The 12,500-nt window shown below is 35.0% G+C and overlaps 1 protein-coding gene across 2 annotated transcripts in view; it reads left to right on the forward strand.

Annotated features, from left to right (window-relative positions):
* The window catches only part of LOC144959451 (uncharacterized), a 69,543-nt gene that overhangs the window by 10,954 nt on the left and 46,089 nt on the right, over positions 1-12,500 (forward strand). For both annotated transcript variants that reach the window (XM_078892043.1, XM_078892044.1), the window contains exons 2-7: positions 575-682; positions 3,439-3,627; positions 5,947-6,035; positions 7,938-8,070; positions 9,836-10,153; positions 11,175-11,296. In XM_078892043.1, the coding sequence (XP_078748169.1) occupies positions 631-682; positions 3,439-3,627; positions 5,947-6,035; positions 7,938-8,070; positions 9,836-10,153; positions 11,175-11,296 (903 nt within the window). In that variant the 5' untranslated portion in view covers positions 575-630. The remainder of the gene's footprint in view (positions 1-574; positions 683-3,438; positions 3,628-5,946; positions 6,036-7,937; positions 8,071-9,835; positions 10,154-11,174; positions 11,297-12,500) is intronic.

Consider the following 12,500-nt stretch of genomic DNA (forward strand, 5'->3'; position numbering starts at 1 on the left):
ACATCAGACATCTCGTTTGATGAATTACCTTCGTGGAATGCCTCGGCGACGATGTCTTATGATGTCGTGGCGGAAGGGCATAATCAAATTTATAACAAAAATATTTTTTCTATATTTTTCTAAAACGGAAAATGTGAGCCTTATTTATGTGCAATATCTACTAGAACTTACTCAAAGGGCTTTGTACGTGGTCCCAAGATTATATAGTAAATTTCAGTATGTAAGCCTAGGCTAAGAATCTAATTTGCGGCTATGTGGTCTTGTGGTATGACACTCGCTCTCGGATCGGAAAGTCCTGGGTTCGAGCCTCGCTCGGCGCATAGTTGAGTCGTTGGAAAATACTCTTTACTCACATTATCTCACCGTGATCAGGTGTAAAATGAATACCTGGCCGTTAACAGCGTTGTTTCTGTCAGAAATATAATTGTACCATCACCTCGCAAGCATCGAGTATCTCTCTATTTGTTACGTGTTGCTGTTGTTCAGAGACCCTTTGTAAAGCGCTTTGAGCAAGTTTTATAGATATTGCTCTATATAAACACGCACGGTTCTTTTTTGTTTGTCTTTTTTTCAGAGATTGATTTTTCATGAAAAATTCAAGTCAGCTCAAGTCCAGAATCGCCACTAGCTATGAGACAGTTCTTTGTTGTTTTTGGCCTGTTTCTGGTCACGTTGGCTCAAGGTAAGACAAGATCGGAATAAACAAGATGACTTATTTACTTATAGATAGAATAAAGCCGGTACTAATAATACGCCTCAACAGTCGTAACGTCAATTTCCTCGTATTGTATTGACGCATAGTAACTTAGTAACTGGTTCTAAACTATCGGAACAATGGCGGACGCCCTCCGACGAGCATAAAAGCTGTATCCCGAGGAAAAACAACATCATATATCTGATCATGTTTTGACTTTTACACATTCTGATCACAAGAAAAGTACTAGCCAGCACGAAGAATAAAAAGTACCGATTTTATTTGTTTTTGCTTTTTGCCATCCGCGTTTATGAGTAATCCTTACTCAACTGTATTAACCAGACTATAAACGTTCAAAGTTACACATAGTTGTGTGTGTTGGTCCCTTATACTTCCGGATGGCAATGTTGTGAGCTTCTTACCAAACGCATACTATCTATACTTACTTATTCAAACCATCGACCAGCTGAGCTCTCGCCCTTCGGTCTTGTGCCATGACGTAAAAGTTAGATGAGCAAGATGAAGAATTACGAGTTTGAAGAAAATAAGAACAAGGGCAGTTCAACTTTATTTAAGTTTAAAATTGAATTAAATTGGGCATTTCTATAGGGCAATAACCACTAAACGTGCTCAAAGAGCTTTACAAGGGGTCCCTGGCCAACAGCAACACTTAACATGTAGGATGGAACATGAAGCCTGTTAGGCCATATTACATTTTTTTTCGGACAGAAACAACGCTGTTATTGACCAGGTACTCATTTAACACCTGCGTACGGTGAGAGAATATGAGTTAAGAGCCTTTTCCAAGGAGTCAACGATGCGCTGAGCGAGGCTCGAACGCAGGACATTCCGATCCGAAAGCCAGTGTCATGACACGAGACCACATGCCCATCGTTTAAGAAACTGTACAACCTCTTCTGAATAAAGACATCTATTTTATACAAAGATATTAAAGTTTTCATATAATATAAGCTGAATAGAAATACTGTCTGCCATCATTTTGTATCCTTGAGTCGTTCCTTCCCTTACTGACCATTTCCCGGACCGACCAAATAGACAACACACGAGAGCTTTTGTTTTGTTACGTCTTTAATTGGATTCAATAGTCTGATATCACGCCGCCCGGTAACGGCGGCCATCTTGGTTCGAAACAAAGAAATTCATTACTTTTTATTCTTCATGCTGGCTAGAACTTTTCATATGTCTTGTGATCAGAATGTGTAAAAGTCAAAACATTATCAAATTTATGGGTTTTTTTCCCCTCTGGATAGCTTTTATGCTCGCCGGAAAAATATTTCATACGGGCGTCCGCCATTGTTCCGATAGTTTAAAGCCAGTGTTACTAAGTTACCATGCATCATTACGAAGGAAGTGACGTTACGACTGTTGAAGAGTATTGGATGACTTTAATTGTATTAACCCGATTACATCATCTACGAAGACTGCTTCCGCCACTACAAACTGTCAAAAGTGATAGCAAGTTGTAGCGAAAACTCAATATAATACTCTTCACCAGTCGTAACGTCACTTCTTTCCTTATGACGCATGGTAACTTAGTAACACTGGCTCTAAACTATCGGAACAATGGCGGACGCCCGTATGAAATATTTCTCGGGCGAGCATAAAAGGTATCCAGAGGGAAAAAAACACATAAATTTGATCATGTTTTGACTTTTACACATTCTGATCACAAGGCTTATGAAAAGTTCTAGCCAGCATGAAAAATAAAAAGTAATGATTTTCCTTGTTTAGAACGCCGTTGCCGGGCGGCATGACATCAGACTATTGAATCGAATTGACAACTTTTGTTCAGGTTAGAAGAATGTGGTCGGTAGGGGAAAAATATATCACATATTTAACACCACTAGAACATATATTTGCTGACGGGGAAAAGTCAGTTGACAACCCAAACCTATCACCATGTCATAAGATTTTGTGACATTGCTCTTTGAAAACGGTGTTATTTATGGTGCTTGTTTTGGACAGATTATTTCCCTTGTTCTCGTAAGGCGTGACAAGGCTCTTAGCGGACGGTAGGGAACGGAACGACTCGACATGATTTGCGTTTGATTAATGGACACACATGATTTATATTTTTATTTAATTCAAAGACAAATTAGTAAACAATATTCATGATTTTTGCTATCATTTACTTTTAATGATACAGACAGAAAAACTTTTACCTCCTAACACTTTCCAATGATAATCATTTTCAAAGACACAAGACAGAAAAATATTTTGGATCAAAATGTAGTGGTGAGATAAAATTTAACAGCGCCGTTAACAGCGTTGTCTCTATCGGAAAGAAATTGTATTATTGCCTAACAGGCGTCATGACTCGTTCATTATGTTACACGTTGCTGTTGGTAAGGGTCCCTTTCTAAAGCGCTTTGAGCACGTTTAGTGTTTATTGCGCTATATAAAAGCTCAACTTTTTAAAACATTTTTTTTCTTTTTTGAGGAGACTATTGATCTAACACATTCAGAAAATCACGTTGTTTTTTGAGGTGAAAATTAAAGTGAGATAAATTTCGTACCAGAAATGTGTATATTCTGTACACATGATTTTTGTTATATCTATTCGTTTGAACTTGTGAATTTAACTGATAGATATAGTATTTTATGCATTTTCATACAATTAACTTAAATCACCACCGTGCTTCTCTACATTATTCTTTTGTTGACATATTCTTCTTGTCATTTTTTTTTTTTGTAATATGGACTCTTTATTTTTTTAATAACAGGCCTAGCGTCTTGTCCAAGAGAAGATATGATATACTACAGGTATTCTCAGTCTTGTTTTCTTTTCCGGAATCGGGATGTTCATTTCCATTATTGCAGATATATTTGCAAAGGAATTAGAGGCGGAGATAACAACGAAAAAGGATCTGTTGCCCGAATCCTTGACGACGAAACAAACAATTTCATCAAAAGTAATTTTCAAAAATCTTATTTTTCAAATTTCATTCAATGTCCATTATCTGCCGACTTCAGATTGAAGTTTGTTGTCAATATAAATTATCCTTCCCTTCCTAAACCACAGCTCTCCATTATTTTCTGCCATCAATTGTTTCTCTCCTATGTCGAGGCAAATATTGTTTCTGAACAAGCCAGTTTTGCTTGGAGAGAACGAATATTTGTACTCGATGTTCCAGAAAGTAAAGAGTTACAGTAATCTAATTCTGAAATAAAAAACTAAGGAGATATTAATTTTTGACAGGCATCCTTTGTTATAAAATGTCGTATAAAACCTATCTCTTTCAAATCTACAAATAATAATTTCTTCTTTAATTGACATATTAATATTATTCTTGTCTTTGTGTACATTCGTTAGTTATTCCTTGTCAGTACTTGACTAGCCTTGTCAGTAAATAGGACTCATTGATATTTATCACTTAGTTTTCCTCCAATGTTTCCAATAGAATTTACATTCCCCAACGTGAACATATTTTCAGGTCTGATAAGCGAACATAATAATGAGCTTAGATTAATAATGTAATGGACAAATCCTGTGTTGGTTTGGGAGTATTTACATCACAACAATGAGCTTAGATGAATAATGCAATGGACAATATACTGTTTTGGTTTGGAAGTATTTACATCACAACAATGAGCTTAGATGAATAATGTAATGGACAATATCCTGTGTTGGTTTGGAAGTATTTACATCACAACAATGAGCTTAGATGAATAATGTACTGGACAATATACTGTGTTGGTTTGGAAGTATTTACATCACAACAATGAGCTTAGATGAATAATGCAATGGACAATATACTGTTTTGGTTTGGAAGTATTTACATCACAACAATGAGCTTAGATGAATAATGTAATGGGCAATATCCTGTGTTGGTTTGAGACCATTTACATCACAACAATGAGCTTAGATTAATAATATAATGGGCAATATCCTGTGTTGGTTTGAGACCATTTGCATCACAATAATGAGCTTAGATTAATAATGTAATGGACAATATACTGTGTTGGTTTGAGAGTATTTACAGCACAACAATGAGCTTAGATGAATAATGTAATGGGCAATATCCTGTGTTGGTTTGAGACCATTTACATCACAACAATGAGCTTAGATGAATAATGTAATGGGCAATATCCTGTGTTGGTTTGAGACCATTTACATCACAACAATGAGCTTAGATGAATAATGTAATGGACAATATACTGTGTTGGTTTGAGAGTATTTACATCATAACAATGAGCTTAGATGAATAATGTAATGGACAATATCCTGTGTTGGTTTGAGAGTATTTAAATCACAACAATGAGCTTAGATGAATAATGTAATGGACAATATACTGTGTTGGTTTGAGAATATTTACATCATAACAATGAGCTTAGATGAATAATATAATGGACAATATACTGTGTTGGTTTGAGAGTATTTAAATCACAACAATGAGCTTAGATGAATGATATAATGGACAATATCCTGTGTTGGTTTGAGAGTATTTACATCATAACAATGAGGTTAGATGAATAATGTAATGGACAATATCCTGTGTTGGTTTGAGACCATTTACATCACAATAATGAGCTTAGATTAATAATGTAATGGACAATATACTGTGTTGGTTTGGGAGTATTTACATCACAATAATGAGCTTAGATGAATAATGTAATGGACAATATCCCGTGTTAGTTTGAGGGTATTTACAACACAATAATGAGCTTAGATTAATAATGTAATGGACAATATACTGTGTTGGTTTGGGAGTATTTACATCACAATAATGAGCTTAGATGAATAATGTAATGGACAATATCCTGTGTTGGTTTGGGAGTATTTACATCACAACAATGAGCTTAGATTAATAATATAATAGACAATATCCTGTGTTGGTTTGAGAGTATTTACATCACAATAATGAGCTTAGATTAATAATATAATGGACAATATCCTGTGTTGGTTTGAGACCATTTACATCACAATAATGAGCTTAGATTAATAATGTAATGGACAATATACTGTGTTGGTTTGGGAGTATTTACATCACAATAATGAGCTTAGATTAATAATATAATGGGCAATATACTGTGTTGGTTTGAGACCAGTTACATCACAACAATGAGCCCATGCCAGATTGGGTTGCCAGACTAGCAAATATTGTACACGTCGATATTACCCCATTCACAGTTACCTGCCAAAAAGAATTCAATTTTATCATAGATTCGTAAATAATCATTGCGTCTTGATATGTCAGTTTGATGTCATTCCTTTATCCTTTAATTTCCAGAAAAAATTGGCCAAAATAAATATTGGATTGGGATAAATGACGGTGGTCGAGCTGGAATTTATAGCTGGTACGGGGGGTCAGATTTAAAGGTAATAAACTTTTCTTTTCTAAATTCTTTTATTCCATTTTCCTTCTTTTGGCATCTTTTTAAAAACCTTTTAAAAATTGGTCTCTCTGGTCCATCTCACTTTCTCCGATCACACAGTTGGTCGGGGCTGCAGTTCATTGGACAGTCGTTACTGATTAACAGTTGATGTCCTCGCTACACTGGTTAGGTTAACTTTCACCTTCATAATTAATATAGTTAAATTAGCCGTAACATCACGATCATTTGCCTCCATATCGTCATCCACTGTCAAAATAATGTTTATTTATTTCTATAGCGGTGTTTAAAACGATTACAATTCACCATGGCGGCTATCTTTTACATTCGCCTTTCATAATAATAGTAATAATAATAATAATAATAGATCTTTATTGTCCATAAATATGGCAATTTGTCATTTAGTTACATTTGTTATAACGTTAATTGATAACTAGAACATTGAACAGATATTTCACTCCTACTCATTCTCTCTTACAAACACATTCACACACACGCACACACACACACGCACACACACACACACACACACTCTCTCTCTCTCTCTCTCTCTCTCTCTCTCTCTCTCTCTCTCTCTCTTTCTCTTTATCTCTCTCTCTTCCTCTCTTTCTTTCACGCGTGCGATATACACAACATAAACAAATTCATTTCGTTTTCAATTTGCTACATTTCGACACCAAATATTATCATCATTATCAATTGGTCGATTAGTCTAACATTAAATAAATTAATCAGTTAATCAGCCAACGCATCAATCCTTGGTTTTTCTGTACCATTTGAAATATTCAACATTTTTATTGCTGATGGAACGAACGATTTATACTAGTTAGCTCTAGATACATTTATCCTGACAAAAACTCGTCATTGTTGAAATAATTGAGCATTTATATAGCGTGATATATACTAACCGTGATCAAAGCGCTTTCCAAAGCGTCCCTAGCCAACAGCAACAATTGACATGTAGTGCACGGCTTGACGCCTGATAAGTGATATGATTACAGTTTTTCCATCACATACAACGCTGTTCCTCCTTACCAACCATTTTCAAAGATGTATTTGCAAATTAAATGTTCAGAATTATAGAATTCGAAGGAAAGCGTTTAGTGCTTAATGTTCTATCTAGTGCTTTTTCTTATATTCTATGATCTCTTAATTTTTTAACTACAACATTTAAAGATGTCACTTAGAAGTGCGTTATAAAATATATAAAATACCCATTCAAAATTGAAGATAACTTTATAATTATCTCAAATTAAAAGAAAACCTGATTTTTGATATAGTGCAATATCCACTAAACATGGCTGGAAGCGCTTGACTAGGAGTCCCAGCAATGTTGAACATGCAGGACAAGACACGAGTCTGTTAGGCGATATTCCTTTTTCTGACAGATACAACAATATTAACAGCAACGTGCACCTGAGTACGGTGAGAAAATGTGAGTAAAGTGCTTTTTCCAAAGTCACAACAGTGAGATCGGCGCAGAGCGGACCCCAAGCCTTGTAATCTGCTGTCCGAGGGTGATTATTATATCACAAGACCACATAGCCGATTTATTTAATGCCATTAACTGTCGTACACGGGAAAAACACGTCTTAAGTATTTGGCCTGACAACTCGTCCTTCAAATATCGAACTATTCAAATGGCCCTCATCTTGTCAATAACTCGCACACCTGGAACGTTAAGGAAGACCTCGCGAAGTATCAAATTTGAGAGATTTTGCCAAGATGATGGTAATTTAAATCGATCGATATTTGAAGGACGAGTTTTCTGGCAAACTGTTTCAATACGTGTCATTCGAGAGTACGGTATTGAAGTGGTTAATCCATTTTGAATCTTTTACTACGAAAGTTAAGAGTTTTATGTCCTGTAACTTTGATAATTTTACAGGTGACATATACCGACTGGATGAACAATAAACCAAACAAGGATGACGATCTCAGATACACTGTAATAATAAAACGGGGATGGAAGAAAGTCTATAGAGGATCTAAAGCAAATTGCATATGTGAGGCTAAACCAGGTAAGTTTTTATTTTAAAGCATAAACAAGACTATTACAGAATAATAAGCATATTCACTTTCAGATTTCTGTACATGTAGCAGACAATTGAAGTACATTTTATGTTTCGATCATTTAAAGCAAGCTGTATTTGTGAGCAGTTTTAGATAGATGAAAAATTAGTTCAATTTGTTTTTGCTTTTTAAAACAAAAAAGTATACATTTATATGAAAATATGATGCTATGTGGTCTTGTGATAAGACACTCGCCTTCGAATCGGGGGTCTAGGTTCGAGTCCTGCTCTGATCGGAGTTGAGTCATTTGATAAGGATCTTTACTCACATTCTCTCACCGAGCATAGATGTAAAACGAGTACCTGGCCGGTGACAGCGTTGGTTCTGTCGAAAAAATAATTAAATGTTACTGTTGGCCAGGGTCCCAATGAAAAGCGCTTTGAGCCGTTTAGGTAGACATTGCTCTCTCTCTCTCTCTCTCTCTCTCTCTCTCTCTCTCTCTCTATATATATATATATATATATATATATATATATATAAATATATATATACATATATATGTATATATATTTATATATATTATTATATATATACTATAAATATATAAATATATATATATATTTATGAGTGTTGGTGGGTACTCGAAGGTACGAAAGAGTTCGATAATGATGGTTAGAGCTAATATAAAAAGTCTTGACCACATATAATTGAGTGATACAATTTATATATATATATATATATATATATATATATATATATATATATAATATGCTCAAGGTTTTTCAATATTTCTTATAAATCGATTTAACTTCTCAATGGCTTCAACTGTGTCCGGATAATTTATACGCTTAAACATTACATTGACAGTCACCTATATGAGACTTGGCTCGGTTCCTAGGTAGTGTTAAGCACTGAAATTGTCAAGTTATGTAAGATTTTTAAAAGTCTTTTAACATCTGTATAACTCCTTTTGAGGCAATAAAATGAGATTTTGTGTATGAAACATTTGTAAACAAAGAGAAAAGCAGATGGAAAACAAAACTTCCCCAAATTTGGGATGTCAGGACTGTGGATCGAACCTCAAATCTTCTGATTACCGGATTACTGCAATATTCCACAAAGATTATCCGATATTTAGGACGAGTTAATTCTACCCTATCACTTCTGGCCCCTTGATACCAGCATCATAATAAAGAAACCCTGAACACGAAAGGATGGGACAAGGACGAAGACATTTGAGTATGTTATTTCGTAAGTATCAAAGTGACAAGTATTGTTGTAGGGATAAAATGAAAGGTTGTGTATAAAGCGGTGCTATCTAGATAAAGCTGAGAAAAAAATACAAGAATAAAAGCTGTCCTTTCGTGTTCAATCTTTGTTCATTAAGATACAGGCGATGGTTCACAGCTCAATCTCGTTCTCTTATAAAGACCATAATAAGTATTTAGTCGCCCCTACTATCGGATAACCTCGTGTATCAATGTGCCTAGTGACGTGTACATATATGCAGGTCTGACATCCGAACCCACTTATGGCCCTATTTTAACATTATTGTAATGGACAATATTTTGCGTCATTTTCTGAGATCACCATCACAACAATGAGCCCTTATAAAATTGGGTTATCAGAGCAGCAAATTATATATATATATATATATATATATATATATATATATATATATATATATATATATATGTGTTTGTGTGTGTGTGTGTGTGTGTGTGTTCTGACGATCTGATGTATTTATTTTTTCAATATTTACTTTGTCCTCAGTTATTTCACCTCCACGAATTACGCCAGCTGATCCGTTCAAAGTGGGTGAAGGCAAGATGGATGCTATTATTTGTGCCTTTGAAGACTATGACTGGATTGAATTTTCGTTGGTCAAGCCTGACGACAGAAAGGTCATTACATGCACGACAAAAGACAGATGCCGTTCTGAAGAAGATTATAATGCAACCATATCGGGAAACAATGTCCTCAAGATGAATATCAAAAATGTCCAACGTGATGACGAAGGAAATTGGAAATGTGTTGTCAAATTGGATGAAAATAAGTCTAAACAAGAAACAATGGAGATCAAGGTTTATGGTGAGCTTGTCAAAATTAATTTCTATTGTGATCTTACCGTTTTCAGATCAGCTTCATTAAACGACACTACGTTGTCACTCTCCATTTAGGTTGTAAATAATTAATAGTGGTTGGGTTGTACTTTGTCAGATAATATTGTGTTTATTTGCCTTTAAGTTAGCAAAACCTTTCATTTTTTTCTGAGGAATATTGTGTCAATTAATAGACCCATCTAGAAGACTAGGATAAATCAAACATGTTTGTCATAAAACATATCAGGCTTGTTGATTTTGATGTGACCACTCACAAAATGTTGTGAACTGAAATAAAGACCAAAAGGGACTATCAGATATAGAGGACAGTCTGGTTCATTACTTTGACCTCCCATGGTAGGCATGGAGGTCCTTTTTGTTGCTGTGACTTCTACTCCATCTGTTTTCCTTTTGACGTTGAGTTCTATAATTGTGCTGAGTTGACCCATCTCGAAGTTTTCCAAGTCTTGTCTTGGATTAAATGTAGATCGCCTTTATTTGAGTAGGATTATTTTTTAAATATCTCGGCTGAGTATCTATTATTATCATTTTTTAGTATTGAATATATTGCACTTTGTAAACATTTGAGCGTATCTTTTAGAGCAGTATCCTTTAGACGGGTGGGGATTTTTGGTTGCTAATGTGAAAATAATCACATTTAAAGATTGTCAGGACATCTTCTGTTCCGTATTTGAACCAATATCTTTTGTCTTACTCTTTGTTGCTTTTAACTTCTGAACTTTAACTTTCCTGTTATCATCTCCCTTTTTATTGCCTCTGAAAAAAATTAAACGTTGCAAAAACCGCCTAACAAGAACATAATGAAATCTGTAATTTGGATTTTTTTCTTTACACTTCTGGCCACTTGGAAGAGTCTTAAAACTTACTACTCTTTGAAACATTGTTTTGTATTTCAGACAATATCATTAGATTTCAAGCGTGCATTTTGTCATGAAATAAATAAGAATACAATCATGTCACGCTCGAACAGAATAAATCTTATGTTCCAGAAAAAATTAAGGGGATCAGCTGCACCCATGTATTGTCAACAACTGGTCTGAAGGTGACGTGTGTAGCAGCTGGAATCTACCCTGCAGCAAAATGCTCTTGGGACTATAAATATGAAACAAAGGTATTTCGGCATCATTTATCTCTTCTTGATAATTCGTTTTCCACTCTAAAATATGATTATATCTTGTTTAACTGTAAATATATACAATCCTACTTTTATACATTTTTGGAATGTAGATAAACTCAGTATTTTACCTTGAGCTAAACAATTTGAGATAAGGAATGACGAATGTCATGCAGTTATAAAACTAAGATCTGAACAAGTATGTATGAAAGTAGTGGGACAAAACTAGAAAGAAATATACAAGAAAAAAACATCCCAAAAGCAATAGAATGTTTGTTCTTAAAGTGATTTTGCAAGTATTTTGCATGTTTCTAGTGTTTCTTTATGATACAATATTTCTTCATTTCCGCTCATAGCTTGATATTGGTTGGAACAAATACGATGACTTATACATATTTGATTTGGCAACAAGACATAACTAGTTTTCTTTTGATGGTTAACTGTTGAAAAGTCGCAAATATTCAAAACCAGTCATTAAAATGTCGATTTTGCAAACTTGTATGTCCACCGATAAAACTGATCAATACCATAATTCTTTGCTTGATTGATGTGTCGGCTGATAGACTTTCTGCTGGTACATTATCCTCAAAAGTATTTTATCTGTCCAACATTTCACGAATTTTGTCAAGCATTCTTGTTTTTTAATTAGCTTTCTTCTCATAAAAGCCCACACCTGTTCAATGAAATTCGTGGCAGGGGACACATTAGGGCGTTGGCTCATCAGTCTTACATCTGAGTCGATTAAGAAAGCAGATAGTTGTCGAGCTCTATGTGATTCACTCACTCACTCACTCACTCACTCACTCACTCATTCTCATGACCAGATGGTCGTAATGGGGATTTGTGGGATGCAACCTTCACAACACGGTCCACACATCTCGACCATTGGCTTTCTCTGCCAGCTCATACAGCATCAATTTTGTCCATGCTTTGATATTATCCATCCATATTTTCCTTTGTCTACCTCTTCTTCTTTGACCTTCCACCGTACATTGCACGACTGTCTTGCACAAGCTGTCATGTCTGACCAGATGTCCAAACCATACAAGTTTCAGTCTTTTGACCATTGCAAGCAATGGATCTTGCCTTTCCCCAAGCTTTTCCACATCTTCGAGAACCTCCTTATTAGTTTTATGTTCCAGATATGACACTCGTAGGATATTCCTGTCACTTTTGCTCTCGAACACACTAAATTGCCTCT

The sequence above is a fragment of the Berghia stephanieae genome, chromosome 14, assembly GCF_034508935.2.
Source record: "Berghia stephanieae isolate SIO BIC M18660-M18661 chromosome 14, UCSD_Bste_1.3, whole genome shotgun sequence".
NCBI lineage: Eukaryota > Metazoa > Mollusca > Gastropoda > Nudibranchia > Aeolidiidae > Berghia > Berghia stephanieae.